At 40.7% G+C, this 18,462-nt stretch overlaps 1 protein-coding gene and 1 long non-coding RNA gene across 2 annotated transcripts in view; one reads left to right on the top strand and one right to left on the bottom strand.

The window, feature by feature from the left end:
- Positions 1-88: 88 nt before the first annotated feature.
- The window catches only part of LOC148366764 (cellular retinoic acid-binding protein 1), a 31,317-nt gene continuing 12,943 nt past the window's right edge, over positions 89-18,462 (bottom strand). The window contains exon 4 of the mRNA XM_088333561.1: positions 89-272. Coding sequence (XP_088189687.1) covers positions 222-272 — 51 coding nt within the window. The 3' untranslated portion in view covers positions 89-221. The remainder of the gene's footprint in view (positions 273-18,462) is intronic.
- LOC148366766 (uncharacterized) lies at positions 11,580-17,245 on the top strand. Its single transcript, XR_015850182.1, has 2 exons — positions 11,580-11,781; positions 17,075-17,245. It is a non-coding gene; the product is annotated as an uncharacterized LOC148366766 (long non-coding RNA).

The raw sequence follows: 18,462 nt of genomic DNA, 5'->3' as shown, positions 1-18,462 counted from the left end.
CCTGCATTCGTCTCATGCTGCATTTGCGCTTGAAGAAACGTTTATTTATGAAGTATTCCAAACACACATTCTATAAGAGTTGTTTTATTACATCCTAGTTTACTAGAAAACATGAATGGATCCTTGTATTGTGTCCAAATCGGATGTTTTGTGAAAATATGGAACTACAACATAGTTGGTGGCGTATTTTTTTTTTTTATGTTAGCAGCGACTGTTTGCTGTTACATTCTCGTGTAGATCCTCGTGCAGACAACATCGTCGGCTCCAAAAGTCTGAAATACACAATAACAAAATCAAAATAAGTGTTTTTCACGATCTATTAACTGAACTATTACGCTCAAAATGATTAGCTGCTTCAATACGACATTAATGACTTCCCTAAAACATACAAATGCAATGTGGGCATTTTCACCTCTAGAGTGACTTACCTGATTGCTTGTGAAATATAGTGATCCTGACCAGATTTGTCCTGGCGTTTGAGAGTAGTTTTTGGGAAAGCTGCCGAGTCAGCAAAACCAAAAATGCCAAGTCATTTCCTTTTGGCAGTTTTCACATCTGGGGTAACCTACCTGACTGTAAAATATGGTGTTGATATTCAATGTCATTCTGGCCTGGGAGAGTTTAATGTCTTTCTGGTAAAAAAATGCTGAGTCAACAAAACCATAGGTGTCGATTCTGCTTTTATCTGGCATTTTTCCTATCTAGGGTAACCTGCCTGTCTGCCTGTGAAAAATGGCAGTCTTATATGAACGCTTTCCCCCTTTTCTCTGGTGGACAGACCAACAAACAACAAAACAAATGGATATATATTTACTTTGATCCAAAACAGAAACATCACCTAGGTTTGCTCAAGGGTAATAAACATTAGCTCAGGAGGTAAAGCCCTCGTCTTGGTCGCAGGTTCGATTCGCGGCTTCTCCATGTTATATGTCAGAGTGTCCTTGGGCAAGACACTGAATCCCTAATGCCCCCGATGAGCGGACAGTTGCCGGTTAGTTTATGTAAAAAGGAAAGTGTGAAGCACATTGTAAAGAGCTTTTGGGAGGTCTTCATTGACTTGAAAAGCGCTATATAAATGCAGACCATTTCAATTTACATTTACAAAGTAACACCATCAGCCAGTACATGGTGCCATGTTGCACAGACATTTAAGGAGAAAATGAAATAGGGAAGAGAGGGTATTTTAATGCATATGTGCATCCCCGATAGACATGTTAATGTATATTAGACGCTGTTTGAGAAGTAAATCACACTTGCTCTCACATCATACTCTCACATATGCTCAACTATACTCTCATAAAGACACAGTCATACATACCCATGCACAAAATGACTATTCGGCGCTCGAGTACAAAAGGTAAGATTTAGACCGGTGGAATATATGCGCCGAAGAAGACTGCAACTTCTTGGCTTGTGCATTAATTAAATTAGCGTAAACATACCCTCATCATGCAAAATGCAAAAAGAAAGGCACATCAAAGAATCCACCATCACCAACAAGTTCCGAAAAGCCGGTCTGCTGCATGACGGAAAGAAGGGCACAGAATCAGGAGTGGATGAGAGTTCAAGTGACAATGACAGCGCGAGTGAGGCTGCAGGAGCTTGGGACGACGTCTATATGACAAAGTTTCTTTCCGACACTGAGGAAGACGACTTTGATGGCTTCAGTTCTAAGGAGGAAGATGAGGACGGTTTACCGTGATTTTTACAAGTACGGTATGTTTTTTTACCAGACCCGTTTACTGTGTTGCGAGCGTGTTGCTAGAGTGTTGCTACCATTAACTGCCCTGTCACAGGCACCGTTTGGGATGAAAGTTATATTATTATTATTAAAGCTTTGAAAACTCTCCCGGTGTACTGTTTTTTTTTGTAAATATGTGTAACCCATATGTAATATGTATTTGCAACTGTATATTTTTGTAATGTATTTATTTTAGACACTTATTCTGATATGTTTTGCACGGGCGAATTAAAAAGAAGGGGCGTAACAAACTCGGTGTGACGGGAAGTGGGGACTGGTAAAGGTGAGTGTTTGTGGACACGGCGGACAATAGTGGATATATGTTTTCCCACCCTTACCTTTGGAAATATACACTTTTTTCCTTGGATTACTTTCAACGGGACCCGGACTCTGCAGGTCTGCATGAAACCTTAAGTACCGCTATCATTTTCCGTTCATTTTGCCGGCTGAGATTTTTGGACTGTGTACTTTAACGAAGGACATTCAGTTTCAATCGCGGGACTTAAAGTTGTGTTTGGGTTAATTTTGTGTTTGTGTTACATTTTTCAATGTGGGCGCATGCGGCTTATATACAGGTGCGGCTTGTGTAAGTACAAAATCGGTTTTCCTCTTAAAATGTGGTGGCTGCGGCTTATGGCTCTATAGTCCGGAATTTACGGTATGTCTAAAAGAGTATAGTAGTGTGTATGAGAGCAAAGGGATACTGTATGTGAGAGGGTATAGTAGTGTGTCTATGAGAGTATAGTGTTTGTGCATACATATGAGAGCGAGTGTGATATACTACTCGGTCACTCATAAATGTTGTTGGACTTTTATTTGTTGTACAAGTTAATCAAATACTAGGAATTACAGTGCAGTGGGATTCAGTACTACAGAAAATATGTTTTCAATGTGGTTCCTCTAACAAACTTCTGCTGAAAACGGATTGGTGCCATTTTGAACTTTTTAAGGATACTTCAAACGACACAGCCCACCTTTAAGTGTCCATAGTTTGTATTCTTCCTTGGACTTTGTGGCATTCGTTTTTGGTCACACTACACAATGTAGTGACATCTCGTGGTCAAATATTGCACACTATCCTTTTAGGTTTAAACATGAAGACGGTGCCAGGAATCTTTTATTAAAATATTTGAAAGCAAAGGCTGATCTAAAGTATAAAGTTGAAAAACATTGTTGTGTTTGTGCCACACACATTTTTGAGGTTGGCCCAGCAGTTCGCTTTCACTGCTGCATAAAACATTTTCCCTCCATAAATTTGGGAGATTCTAGTTTTTTTTTCCAATATGTATCCTGGCTTAGATGTTTTTGGCCTGCCGTCCTATTGCAAAGCCCACAAATCTGAAGAAGACAAGAGGTTATTGTTGCAGTTCCAAGGCAAGCTAGAACACACCAAAAATTCTTTGGATTTTTCACAGTCTCCCTCACTACTTCTCATTTTGTAAATTGATTTTAGACAGCTGGACACTCAATGTTGTGCCTCATTTTTATCATTGGTGAATAAAGCGAGGGTGGTGATAATGTTTCTGTTTATGATCTTATTATGATATGTACATTTGGGGTTGGGTTGGGCAAGTACAGCCTGGTGGTGCCCTCCATCTCCAGGCTATATCTATATAGCCTGGAGATATATCTGTCTGTCTATCCAGACATCGATCTATCTAGACATCTATCTAGTCATCTATCTAGACATCGACCTATCTAGACATAAAGACATCTAGACATCTATCTATCTAGACATAAAGACTTTTAGACATCATCTATCTAGACATCATCTATCTAGACATCATCTATCTAGACATCATCTATCTAGACATCATCTAACTATCTGACATCAACTATCTAGACCGCTAACTATCTGACATCAACTATCTAGACATCTAACTATCTAGACATCTAACTATCCGACATCAACTATCTAGACATCCAACTATCTGACATCAACTATCTAGACATCCAACTATCTAGACATCAACTATCTAGACATCTATCTATCTAGACATCTATCTAGTCATCTATCTAGACATCGACCTATCTAGACATAAAGACATCTAGACATCTATCTATCTAGACATAAAGACTTTTAGACATCATCTATCTAGACATCATCTATCTAGACATCATCTATCTAGACATCATCTAACTATCTGACATCAACTATCTAGACCGCTAACTATCTGACATCAACTATCTAGACATCTAACTATCCGACATCAACTATCTAGACATCCAACTATCTGACATCAACTATCTAGACATCTATCTATCTAGACATATAGACATTTATCTATCTAGACATCTATCCATCTAGACATCAACTATCTAGACATCTAACTAGACATCTATCTATCTAGACATATATCTATCTAGACATCTATCTATCTATCTAGACATATATCTATCTAGACATCTATCTATTTATCTAGACATCTATCTAGTCATCTATCTAGACATCATCTATCTAGACATAAAGACATCTAGACATCTATCTATCTAGACATCATCTATCTAGACATCTAACTATCTGACATCAACTATCTAGACATCTAACTAGACATCTATCTATCTAGACATCTATCTATCTAGACATATAGACATCTATCTATCTAGATATCTATCCATCTAGACATCAACTATTTAGACATTTATATATTACAAATTTGTTTTTTTGTTTGTGTGTCTGTCCACCCAAGAAAAGTGGGAGGCGTTTAGATATAACCATCTTTCACAGTCAGCCCAAAAAAAAAAAGATGACTCGTCACTTTTTCTTTTGTTGACTCAGCATTTTTCCAAGAAAGATATTTCACTCTCCCAGGCCAGAAAGACATTCAATAACAACACTATTTTTCAAAGACTGTCAGGCAGGTGACCCTAGATGTCATAAATGCCGAGAAAAGCTGACTCGCCACATTTGGTTTTGTTTACTAAGCATTTTCTTGTTAGTCTTTTTGTTTAGATGTGTGTCTGTCCACCCAGTAAAAGGGGGAAAAAAGTTTAGATATCATCACCATCTTTCACAGGCAGTCAGGTAGGTTACCCAAGATGTGAAAAAGGCCCAAAAAACTGTCTGCACTTTTTCTTCTGTTGACTCAGTATTTTTCCAAGAAAGATATTTCACTCTCCCTGGCCAGAAAGACATTAAATAACAACACCATCTTTCACAGTCAGTCAGTCAGTCAGTCAGTCAGTCAGTCAGGCAACTTATCCTGGATGTCAAAAATGCCAGGAAAAGCTGACTCATCACTTTTGGTTTTGTTGACTTGGCATTTTTTTAGTCTTTTTGTTTATTTGTTGTTTAGAACTGACCATCTTTTACCAGGCAGTCAGGTAGGTTCTCCGTGAAAAATGCAACAACAACAAAAGCTGACTCTGCACTTTTGCCTTTGGTGACTCAGCATTTTCTCCTAGAAAGATATTCTACTCATCTACGGCAGCATGATGTGGAAAAAGTCTGCTTTATCTAAAAGTCTCTATTCTTACACTATGTTACAAAAGCAGTCCCCTCCTAAAGTGTGTGGAAATTATAGAAAGGTAACATTATTGGCCGAATTAGTGTCGCTTAAATCTCTGTCAAGCCTCCTCTCTCAATCTTCTTTTTTTTTCTCGACCCACGTCCCTCCGCAAGCTGGTATGTCGGCTCCTCCCATGGGCGTGCCAGGAAAGCCCCCACGTGGGGTCCACCCCCTCGCCTCGATGTCTGGAGAAACTCAAAACAGCAGAGCGTTTCTACGTCATCAGGGCCTTGTTCTCCAAACATCGCTTGCCGTCCCCCGTCAGAGTCCTGATATCAAAATTCCCCAGCCAAAACATTCCGCATTCGGATCAGCGTGAGCCGTCATTGAACTTCAGCCTACTCGGTGAAAATCTTCATTGCACTCGATAAATGTAACTTGTATTGAATCGAATAAAATCCTTTATAGTAAAATGTATAAAATCCTTCACTCTGCAGAAAAAAATCCCGAGTTTCTGAAATCATGACTTGTGCACCCGTACACGGGACAGCTGTTGTTTTTGGTATATTGTGAATCTAAAAATGCAACTCAACAAAAACATCCTCTCTCGCTCTATTCAAACTCGTACTGCTGGTCGCGTTGTTTCTGGTCAAAAATGTGCCCGCTTTCTATGGTGACGTAGGCTGGAAAGGGGTCTGTAGGCCTGGCAAGCGTCTGTGTTTTGTTCCTAAAGATTTATGCTAGGTTTTATGGCTGATGGCTGTGCCACACGTCATTATCTTGGGCGGCTCAAGGCCAGTTAGCGGGCGCTCGGGTCGCTGACAAATGGAGCCCACGCTTGGCCATCTGGCAGCCGGCCATTCGTCCGGAGAGGCGTTAAGTGGGGCTAACGCCAGGGTTCATTTGCATTTCCACACGCTGTAATCCAGAGCCGCAGATTATCAAAGGCATACATTTTCACCTGACTCCATCGAATATATGACTCCCCTCCAGCTGCCTTTGAAAGCGCTCTCTCGTTCTTCACTATCATCAAACGTTCCCAAACGTAATGGAAGAACGAAGTTCCTGTCATGGACAGTAATGGTATTTACATACATCAAAGCGCCACGAGCGGCTTTATTGTTTTATTGTCTGCTCCTATCTTCGGTGTTTTTCTTCCCGTTTTGACAACTACACTATGGATTACTTCTATCCTATGGACATGGGTTTTAGCGCACAAAAATGCGTTTATTCAAGGAATCAACTCCTTGCCCTGAAGAATTCTCGTGCCGGCGGGCTGAAGGGGCCTATCGTGGAGGAAGAGCCGGAGCTAGCTAAGCGGCTAGCGGCGATATAAGTCTTCGGTACCGTCCGTAATCATGGTAAATGCGAACTCGCTACCAAATAAGATCATCGAGTGCTGGTGGAAAACATCGAAGCGCACAAGGAGCGCAGTTGCTGTGTTTTGCGGAAACGTGGCTCACGTTTAGCATTCCGGACGCTAACGTGTAGCTACCCGGAGCTATCCGGCTTCTGCGCCGCTATACAGAGACACAAAAGCCGGGGGGAATCTGAGAGGAGGCGGACTTGCTAACACGAGGTGGTGTATCCCTGGATTTTCACAAAGAAAAGATTTCCATCTGCCGCAGGGATGTCGAACTTTTGGACTAGCGTGACGTCATCCACTCCGCTACAAGCACCCCTAGGGCATCATGTTAATCTGTTAATAAACAACGGGGTAGACTGCTGGAAGTGTGAATTTCCCTACGGGGATGAATAAAGTATCTATCTATCTATTTTTCCCCACACTGCCATTTTACCATTTTTAAGGCAGCAGTTCCTAACTTGGGCTCGATCAAGTCTGAATCGAGTTAGAATCAGTCTCGTGGAGCTTCTGCCGTGAAAGCAATGGGACGAATATGTTTATGATATATTTTCGCAAACGTTCTTCTTTTTGACAATCGTGTAAGTAAGATCGAAGATGTGTCTGGAATTGGTGATATTTCGGTAGCCATGGAACTGAAACCAGCATTTGCCACTCACTTTTTCATCAAAAGACTACTAGCTTATATATTTCCCTGCATATGCCTCATATCCCAATTGGCTGAGATGGTCTGATGATGACTTTTAACCACTTAGGTCGTAGGAGCACCATTTCCTGTGGTGTGTCTTGGCCCACACTAATTTTCTCTGTAGCACTTCATAAGACATAACCACACTATAGTTGTTTATACAAAGTGTAAAGGTAAGAAAAAGCAATATATACAGTGTTATCTTCATTTTAGATAAGATAAATGGATATAAAGATGACGCCTCATGGCATTTTTCTGCTTTCGTTTGCTACATGGACAATTTAAATTCAGCTTTTTAATTTATTTGAAAGAGACATTCATTGTTATTATTTTTCAAGAATTCAAAATGTTCAAAATGTGTTCATTAAATGAATAAAATGTAATTTTCTCTGTAGCACGTGGATTTCATAAGAAACATGCTGCGGTAAAGTAGTAGAAGGTTTTTTTTTTCATTTTAGATGTGCCGCTCTCAGTGTTTTCTTTTCCAGGTCCATATCCACTTATAAACAGCCATTCTTCTACACCCCACTTCAACCTCACCCACATCAATCTGGAAGCTATCTCTTTCCACTCCACCAGTTTTTCCTTTGCTTTCTCACTCACAAGCACAGCCACTCCTTCTTTAGCATGTCAACCCGTAACTCCAGACTCTCTAAAATACATGCCTCCAAGCTGTAATTCACCCTTTCCTTTCATCTTTGTTTCACTCAAGGCTAACACATCAACCTTCCTTCCGATCTCCTTTTTCTTCCACTCAGTCGCTTTACTTCCACATCCTCTCACATTTAGTGACCCTATAGCTAGGGTTTGCAGGACCTTTTGGTCCCCTGCCCTCCTTTCTTTGCCTTGCTGTCTATTGGGGAGTAGAGATAGAGAGGAGAGGATCCAAAGTCCCCTCGCTCCCTCCACTTTAGTCGCCTCTTACAACACGCAGCGGACCACAGTGGGAGAATTCTCTCACCACAGGATCTTTGACTAAATCATTGAAATAAAGCAGAACCAGGTTCAGCAGCAACCCTGCAGAACAACGCTCTCAACCTTTTGGTGTCAACAAATGGAAAAGTAGATAGATAGATTGATACTTTATTCATCCCCATAGGGAAATTCACACTTCCAGCAGTCTACCCCGTTGTTTATTAACAGATTAACATGATGCCCTAGGGGTGCTTGCAGCGGAGTGGATGACGTCACACGGCAGTCCAAAAGTTCGACATCCCTGCGGCAGATGGAAATCTTTTTCTTTGTGTCCAGGGATACACCACCTCGTGTTAGGGAGTCAGTCTCCTCTCCGATTCCTTTAGGCTTTCGTGTCTCGGTACAGCGACGCTGAAGCCGGATTGCTCCGGGTAGCTCCGGGTGGCTACACGTTAGCGTCCGGAATGCTAAACGTGAGCCACGTTTCCGCAAAACACAGCAACTGCGCTCCCTGTGCGCTTCGATGTTTTCCACCAGCACTCGATGATCTCATTTGGTAGTGAGTTCGCATTTACCATGATTACGGATGGTACCGAAGACTTATAACGCCGCTAGCCGCTTAGCTAGCTCCGGTTCTTCCTCCTCGATAGGCCCCTTCATCACGCCGGCACGAGAATTATTCATGGCAAGGAGTTGATTCCTTGAATAAACACATTTTTGTGCGCTAAAACCCATGTCCATAGGATAGAAGTAATCCATAGTGTAGTTGTCAAAACGGGAGGAAGAACACCGAAGATAGAAGCAGACAATAAAACAAAAAATCACAAAAAGTGAGAGATAACAGGGGAGCTGCTGGAAAGGCAGCCGCTCATGGCAGCGCCGCTTTGATCTTTTAAGTATCCAGTCATTGCCAAGAAAGTCCTGAAGTATCTTTGCTAGCAATACTTTTCGAGGATGCTGGAAATAAGAACAACGAAAAGGAACTTTGCTGTGACAATGACAAAACCGTAGCGCTTGCCAAGGTGAAACCACGCATACCCGATTTTTTTCTCAAGGGCAACAGCAGAGGTGATACTGATTTGCAGTTCTCTAATTTATCATGAGTGCATACACTATGTTGGTTTTGTTCTGCACAGTTCATTTTGTGCACCAGTAGAAAAACACGTCTTGAATTTAAAAGTATATATTTGTCTTCACAAGAAGTTAGGGTTCAGTGAATTCACATCTGAAACTGGGTTCTGTAGCTCGAGCAAGGTTAAGAACAGGGTTGGGTAGGGTTACTTTAACTGGATTACTTTCAATTACTTTTTGATTACTCCAATAGCAAATATGCTAATAAAAGACAAAAGAAACTAAATATGTTGTGAGTCATCATTTTATTCATATTTAGTTTCTTTTGTCTTTTATTAGCATATTTGGTATTGGAGTCATCCAAAAGTCATTGAGAGTAATCCAGTTAAAGTAACCCTACCCAACCCTGGTTAAGAACCATTGTTTAAAGGGTTGACTAAAGGTCCGGTTGTCCTCAATAACACTGAGGGGGGTTGTCGTCCGTCATGGCTCCTAGCGTTAGCAACAAAAAGACCGTTTACCAACACTGTTTTTAGCTTGTTATCCTGGAAACGACATCACTTGATGCCAGCGCTACAACTGTAAGTATTTTCAATATTTCTACAGGCTTGTTTATATTTACTTTATTTGTTAAGCCCTTAATCACAAAATGTTCAGAGCTGCCACAGACATTACACATTACAACATCCCCAGATCTGAAACTCAAAAACCTCAAGATGAAAAAAATGAAGAAACACATGAGGTAATCCCCCTTCCAGGACGACCAGGCTTTAATGGATGTTGCAAGGACATTATCAGACATTGCACAAACATCAACATTGAATACAGTAATCCCTTGCTTTATTGTGGTTCTTTTTATCACGGTTTCATTGTGCATTGTGTTCTGCACTCTGACTTTAAACAGAGAAAGATGCTTTCTATCACCAACAAAGTTGGACCCCTCCACCCGCTAAACTTGCTCTTTGGTGCTGCCTAGTGGGTCCCTGGTGTGTGTTCAAAAATGTTTGATAATGGAAATATATTTTGTTTCTGTAGTTTTGCATTACTTCCACATGATGGCGGCAAAGTATTGTGTGAAGTGGATCGTACAGTTGTGCAATAAAACAGCATGATTGTTTTTGAAATTTGAATTCAACGGTACAGAAGTAATTAGTTAAGAAAATGTGTGTAGACTACATTACTTTTATTTTTTAAACAAACATTCGAGCCTGTTAATCGAGTATGTTCTTGAGTAATCAATAAGTAATAATAAAGATTTCTACTTTGCAGGTTTTGACTATAGCGGGACGTTTTTTGGAAAGCACCCCCACGAAGAGCAAATCTATGTAGGTCATAACAGAGTGTCCAGTTAGCAGCTTCCTGCCCCAAAATATTGATGTTAACTGTATGCTACAATTCTACAACTGGCTAGATCAAATTCAAGCACTGGCTTACATTACTACAAAAAAAAAACAAGATAATAACGATAATAAAAAAAGAAAAAGAAAACCAACAAAAAAAGTGGGTTATCATAGTATGTCATTATATTGTACAGCGGGTTTTGTGCAAATATCCAGGGCAGCACAGCAGTGCAGTGGTTAGTGCGTGTACAGCACAGTTCTGAGGTCATGAGATCGAACCTCCTGTGTGGAGTTTGCATGTTCTTCCCGTGCTTGCGTGGGTTTCCTCCGAGATTCCAAAAACATGCATTTCAGGTTAATTAGCCGGTTCAAATTGTCCCTAGGTGTGAATAAGTGAGTGGATGGTTGTCTGTCTCTCTGTGGCCTTCGATTGGCTGTTAACCAGTTCAGGGTGTCCCCTACACACTGCCTGGAGATGGCTGGGATGGGCTCCAGCAACCTCTGCGACCCTACTGAGGATAAGCGCTGCGGATAATGGATGGATGGATTTTGTTGTCCCTTTTGTTAATTAGTGCTTGATGTTGTTTTTGCGCCGTGTCTAAATAAAAAGCCATAAACAAACCCTTTCAAAACGGCAACAGGAGTGCAACATAAAACAAAGCTTTTCTCACAGGCACAATTTTATGTGTAAAGAAATACAACTCCTAATTGATTGCAAATATTTATTAACGAGTTTTGACCGTCTCTCATGTTTATCCATGTTTATATTATACTGCCTCCTAGTGGCGGCTGCTCACGCCAGAAACGGCAACACAATATCCGTTCTGAAAAGCTTATGTAAATCAAAACTATTTTTTTTCCTTTTTAATTGAGGGTATTTCAAATTCAAATGTATTGTACCAAAAATAAAATTAAATTATTGGATGCAAAAATGCGGGATTTTGGTGACGATAAACTCTGGGTAGCAATTTATGAGTTCTCATTGGAGGATTTGGTCACGTGTTCTCTGGTTTCACTACTTGCCTTTACTGGCACAAGCGCTTTGACTTTAAATATATATTCTCTCGTCTCACTCGCGTCGCTAAATGCTATTCTTTTTTTAAAATGTCACTTTCATTGTAGTTGGATGGTTTTTATTCATTTCACAAATAAAGGAATAAAGTCGCCCGTTTTGACAAACATCGAATAGAAGAAAAATGGCGAAACCACTTAAGGTAACTGAAGTTAAATTGTCAAATGATGGCGGTTGACTTTTCGACATTTAGCTAATGTTTGTGAGCAATGTGACCTTAAAGTCGCTTTTGTGTCATCAATTTTTAAAAATTAAACGTCTTCTCTATAAATTGTATAGCTCTCTCCAAGAAGACACGTTAAAAATGAAAACTAGCTCTTTTTTCGACTGCATTAGCTTATTTAATGGCTAAAAACGGACCCTTGACGAACGAATGCATTAACAATGCCCAACTGAGTTCAAAGAGCATTTATGATACCAATTATGACAATAATACTTAATCATGATAATAAAAATAATTATAACTTTCTTTACCACAGCGCCATTAGGTAGGGGGTAGGGTAATAATTTGTTTAAATGTAAATGTTCTGCATTTATATACACACTAATGAAATGAAAACACTAACTAACCGATAGCAGCATCATCCATGACCCTATTTGGGATTCAGTGTCTTGCCCAAGGACACTTCAACATATAACACGGAGGAACCAGGAATCAAACCTGCGACCGCTTGATCCCAAGACGAGCACTCTACCTGCTGAGCTAATGCACATTAATGTCTTTCAAAATCTGATTAGTTATTCATCCATTATCTGCCCCACTTATCCTCAGTAGGGTCGCGGGGGTGCTAGAGCCCATCCCAGCAATCAGTGGACAGGGGACACCCTGAACTGGTTGCCAGCCAGTCGCAGGGCACACAGGGACAGACAACTTGCTCGCTTATTCACACCTAGGGACAATTTGGACCGGCCAATTAACCTGACATGCATGTTTTTGGAATGTGGGAGGAAACTGGAGTGCCCGGAGGAAACCCACGCAAGCACGGAAAGAACATGCAAACTCCGCACAGGAAGGTCGGTTGCTGGATTTGAACCCATGACCTCAGAACTGTGCCGCACACGCGCTAACCGCGTCGCCATGCTGCCCTGATAAGTTATCACATACACCAAAGTTTTGTTGCCCTTGTGTTTTTTTTGTGCTTATTTCTATCTTTCGAAACTACTTTGTTTTCTCTATCCTCAAACATTTGTCTCTGGTACTATGAATAAGCGATCAAATGGAATGCCTGTTACACACAGTACTCCTGCCTGTGCAAACTACACTGATATGAATTCAAATGCACCACCTCCAATGCCACATTCACCCTGAGAAATCCCACAAAACCCCCTTATAAAACATTTTTTCCTCTGATCACGTAAGTCACCCTTTTTATAACAAAATGGTGAATTTCTCCTGGTAGTGAGATTTTCATGCCTGATTTAACTTTACCCTACATTTAAACATCTGTCCTCCACTCATCGTTTGGGTGGGCAGTGAGGTTCCTCTGCAGAGTTCATCACGATTGCTTAATAAAATTTACAGCAATTCAGCCTTTGTATGGTTGTTAACATTGAAAGCCAGCAAATGCTTAAACCACACAAGCTCCGGGGAAAACATGCAAACTCCATGCAAAAACCTAAATCTGCAGAAACTAAAACCAGCAATTGAGCTGTTTAACAAATAAAATAACTGTACAGTGGAACCTCGGTTCTCGACCATAATCCGTTCCAGAACCCTGTTCGAAAACCGATTTGGTCGATCACCGAAAATCGTTTTTGCCATTAAAAGTAATGTAAAATCCTTTTAATCCGTTCCAACACCCTGAATGTTTAACATGAACGAAAACATGAAGCTAACCCAGGCTAATCGTACGTTCGCGTTAGCGTAACCTTCCGTACGAAAGATTACGCTAACATGAACGTGTAAAAATTAAAAAAAGGATTATGAATAGGATTTCTTACCTTTGTGGTGGATGGTGGGGAGAGAAAAATCATCAAAAGTTTTTCAACCTCTTCCAAAACTTGCGGCAGTTGCTTGCTTATAGCGCTAACTTCCTTAGCCGCATCACTCGATTTCACAGCCCCTTTATTCTTTACTATCGTACTGATAGTAGATTTAGCCATGCTGTATTCACTAGCAAGATCGGAAATTCGTACACCTCTTTCATATTTAGCTAATATGTCTTTCTTAAAGGCAATAGTTGGACGAACAACTTGTCTTTTTTCACCTGTCCTGTTTGCACCGACCTTCTTCGGAGGCATAATTAGGGGCTAAAACACCCGTACGCAGCTCAGCATCGCACCCTAGCGTACCAGCGTTCGAACTCCGATTTTTTGACCGAACAGCGAAGCAAGAATTTCTCAAAATTTTTGGTCAAACACCGATTTGTCCGAACTGAGAGGCGTTCGAAAACCGAGGTTCCACTGTATATTGAAAGCTCATTCTCCCCCCCCCCCCCCCCCCCAAAAAAAAATAAATAAATAAATCCTCGACTGTGTAGACCACAGGTGTCAAAGAGGCGGCCCGCGGGCCAGATCAGGCCCGCTAAGGGATTGAATCCGGCCCGCGAGACAACGCTCAAAGAAGCGCAAGAGGAAAACGAGTTGCAGGTTGGAATAGGTCAACTTGATGTTGCCAAAGCCAGGTGCCTCCAACAAAGACACTGTACTTTGATTTCTCTCTCTCTGTCTCCGTCTCTGTCTCTGTGTGTGTCTCTCTCTCTCTCTGTCTCTCTCTCTTCCACCCCTTTTCTCCCACTCTCTGTCTCTCTCTTTTCCACCCCTTTTCTCTCTCTCTCTCTCTCTCTCTCTCTTCCACCCCTTTTTCTCCCACTCTCTCTCTCCGTCCCTCTCTCTTCCACCCCTTTTCTCTCTCTCTCTCTCTCTCTCTTCCACCCCTTTTCTCCCACTCTCTGTCTCTCTTCCACCCCTTTTCTCCCTCTCTCTCTCTCTCTCTTCCACCCCTTTTTCTCCCACTCTCTCTCTCTTCCACCCCTTTTTCTCCCACTCTCTCTATCTCTGTCCCTCTCCCTTCCACCCTTTTTCTCCCACTCTCTCTCTCTCTCTCTTCCACCCTTTTTCTCCCACTCTCTCTCTCTCTTCCACCCCTTTTTTCTCCCACTCTCTCTCTCTGTCTCTCTTTCTTTCACCCCTTTTCTCCCACTCTCTCTCTCTCCCACAATTCATTCACAGGAAGTGAGCAGACTCTCCAGCTGTGTAAAAATCATATGAAATCCCTAAGTGTTCATTTGTAATCAAGAAAATAATGATTTGCATGTGTGTTATGCATAATGCCAGATACATTATTTCATTGTGTGTCCAAGTGAAATTTTACCTGTTATCAACAATTATTATAATCAACCGATTGGAGAACTTTATTTCGAAAAGTATCAAAGGAAATCACAGGACACGCCTCCGGTGACTGGCATCATCAAGCCTTTAAAAGAAAGGCGCAAACACCTTTCTGCCTCTTTCTTTTGCTCTTTTTTGAAAAGGGCACTGTGCCATCATCAGGTGGGAAACTGTGAGCACCATCTGCTGATCCAAATACATGTAATTCAAAGCAATTTTCACTACAACTGTCAAATTATAATTCCAAAAATTATCTTGCGTTTTTTTTTTTTTTACAAAACTGTATGGATTAATCTAATTTACATGATACAACCAATGTTCCCTGTCATTTTCCACAGGTCTGAGCATTCACACAAAGTCGGTGAGCAACGCTTGAAACAACAGTGAGCAACCATAATCCCAAGTGTGGCAACTAAATCATTATCAAACATGTCCAAAACTTGACATCACGTTACAGTTTCCAGCAATGCAAAATTATTTTTCTCTTTTGATTGAATTGACTTATGTACTATTGCAAAGTTTGTAGGCCTACAAATGTCGTTTGTTCTTACAATTCTTTCACAAGATATCCGTTTCTTTTAATTTCCTGATATATTTTGTCGCATAATATTAACATTTTGGGGGCTTATTTAGTCGGTTGTAAGATAGAGAACTGTACTTAATCACATTTTTTAGTGGAAGTACAATGTTGGCAACAAGAATTACTTGATATAATTGGAAATTATTTGAATGCAACTATTTTTCTTTTTTTCCATGGTTTTTTTTCTACTTTTTTAAAAATTCCTTTCAAAAAATCTCATTGTGTTCATTTTTCCGAGCTGTTACTTTTTTCTTTTTGTTATCTATTTACATTTTTCCTACATTTCTTTCTTTTCTTTTTTTCTGGCTTTTTTCTAAATTTTTCCTTCTTTTTTCTCTTCCTTTTGTTTCTTTTTTTCTCAGCTTTTCTCTACTTTTTCATTGTGGTATTTTTTTCTTTTTTTTTTTCTATTCCCCCCTTTCTTTAAGTCATTTTGTGCATAATTTTACATAATATTTGGTCATGTTGGGATTAAAGAAGCAAAAACAACCTGAAGAGCCGTTTAGGACCCGAAAGAGCCGGTTCCTTTGAGTGAGCTGAGCAGAAGAAGCCGGTTCCCCGACAAACTCTACTAACTTTACTCAACTTCGTTCTCCTTCGACTTGACTTCAAAATACCGCATTTAGGACACAACGTCACCTGTGTATTTTTACCTTCATGCACTGTAACTTTGACTTGAGTCGCTTATTAATTATTAATTTTGAGCCCTCATTTTTGTGCGCTGGCTAGATTTTCTTGTGCGCTGAGAATGTGCGTCAGTGCGCAATTGCGCACGCGCGCAGCTTAGAGAGAACACTGCATCCAACGGACATTTTGGAAAACTACATTCACCTTCCGATTCTGTCAAAAAGAAACCATATATTTTTCCACGATCAAATATTTTTGAAAAAGCGCCCAAGAGCCACTAGGTAGAAGTAGAGACCCGCATGTAGCTCCAGAGTAAGTTTAGAGGGTCAAAAAGTCCAACTTTGTTGGCGATAGAAAGCATCTTCCTCAATTAGAATGCAAAACACAACGCACGATGAAAATCCGCATAACTGCGATAAGTAAACCGCGATACAGCATGAAATGATTTTTACCTCTATCGTCCATCTGCATGGTAAAGCTTAGAATGCGAACGTAAAATTAGCTTGTTTCGGTCCCGGTGATCAGTCCCCATGAGCTTATCGTTTTACGGTCCGACACTCCACATGGACACACACACCCTTATCTTGAACAAAAACAGACTCCGTACTGCGGAAAACACGCCATTGATCCAAATGACATCCCTTCACAAATATTTATGTGATTGATCGTCGGTCACAGTCGGTAAAGAACGACTTGTTTGTTATCACACCCCTTCTTGGACTTTGCCGTCCATCTGGTCCATTCGGTCCTCTGGGCACTGATGTCGACTAGGAAAGCCAATCGTATTTTTTTCTTTCTGAAACAGAATCGGATTGGGAAACCCAACCGTTTCTGGTAAATGCCGTTCGATTAGTTTTTCTTAACGATGGTTTTGTTTGTTACGTTTTGTTTCCAACAGATTGTGTCAGCCTCGGTCCCATGTGTTGACGCTGCCTCCAACCCATCACATCCAGATGTTTTCCCTGTTTTTTTCCAGTCTTCATCTTCGTTGCTTCTATTTCTCTTTCTTTCACGTTTGGATGTGCAGCAACTAATCGATGAGTTGTGAGTTAAATCATTATCAAATTAATCTAACGTATTTTGTGTTCTATTAATCTTCTACCCTGAAAAGAAAAAAATGAATCAACTTCACTATTACAGGAATTTCAGCTTATTTCGAACATCACTTTAATTTTTTTTTTTCTTCCTTATTTTAGGTTTGAGTTTTTCTTTATATTTTAAGTATAAAACAAGTACCGTATTTTCCGCACTATAAGGCGCACCTCATCTCATTAGCCGTACCGCTTATCCTCAGTAGGGTCGCGGGGGGGCTGGAGCCCATCCCAGCAATCATCGGGCAGTGGGCAGGGGACACCCTGAACTGGTTGCCAGCCAATCGCAGGGCACACAGGGACAGACAACTCATTCGCTCATTCACACCTAGGGACAATTTGGACCGGCCAATTCACCTGAAATGCACCTAAAAGTCTTAATTTTTTTCAAAAGCTGACCATGCGCCTTATAATACAGTGCGCCTTATATATGGATCAATATTAAGTCTTGCAACTAATGCAACAGCCACCGACTAGATTTTCCCCCGAAGGCGAAGTAGTCCGCGGTGTATGCTGGGATTTATATACCGGCGTTTCATTGGCTAATAAATGTGTCAATCATCATTTAAATCGATCACTATTGGCCAAAGTTATTCGGAGGTAAGGGGGGGCGGATCCTTTTTATCATTTACAGGCTCGCATAGGCTAAAGGGGCAAAACAAACCCTGCAAATGGCCGAAAAAGATGTGTCAATCATCATTTGAATCGATAACTATTTGCTAAAGTTATTCGGAGGTAAAGGGGGCGGATCCTTTTTATCATTTACAGGCTCGCATAGGCTAAAGGGGCACAACAAAGCCTGCAATTGGCTGAAAAAGATGAATGAATAGCAAGTGTGGTTGTCTACTGCATAGAGGAAACATATTTTACCATTCTGTATTTGTAAATATTTTACTCCCCTGGATTTACTACACTAACGGATATAAGAGGACCATGGTTGCACATTATTATTGAACGCAACGACTTCGGTGAGCTACTCCAGCTATATATTTTCCCAGTATCTTGTTTCAGAGTGATATCGATGTTTCTGTGATGGGTCTTTTTTTAAATTAAACTCAATTCCAAGTGTTTATTGTCATATGCACAGTAAAGTTGCGAGCAAAAAAGAAAATAGAAACTAAAGAATGGTTGGCATTTCTTGAATCCCAAGACTTTAACCTTCCGAATGATATTTGGAACCATGCATTTGAGTGAT

Source organism: Urocampus carinirostris, chromosome 4 (genome assembly GCF_059441175.1).
Source record: "Urocampus carinirostris isolate Australia breed hairy pipefish chromosome 4, RoL_Ucar_1.0, whole genome shotgun sequence".
NCBI lineage: Eukaryota > Metazoa > Chordata > Actinopteri > Syngnathiformes > Syngnathidae > Urocampus > Urocampus carinirostris.
The sequence above is the reverse complement of the archived record's forward strand: the minus strand, read 5'-3'. Positions and strand labels throughout refer to the sequence as shown.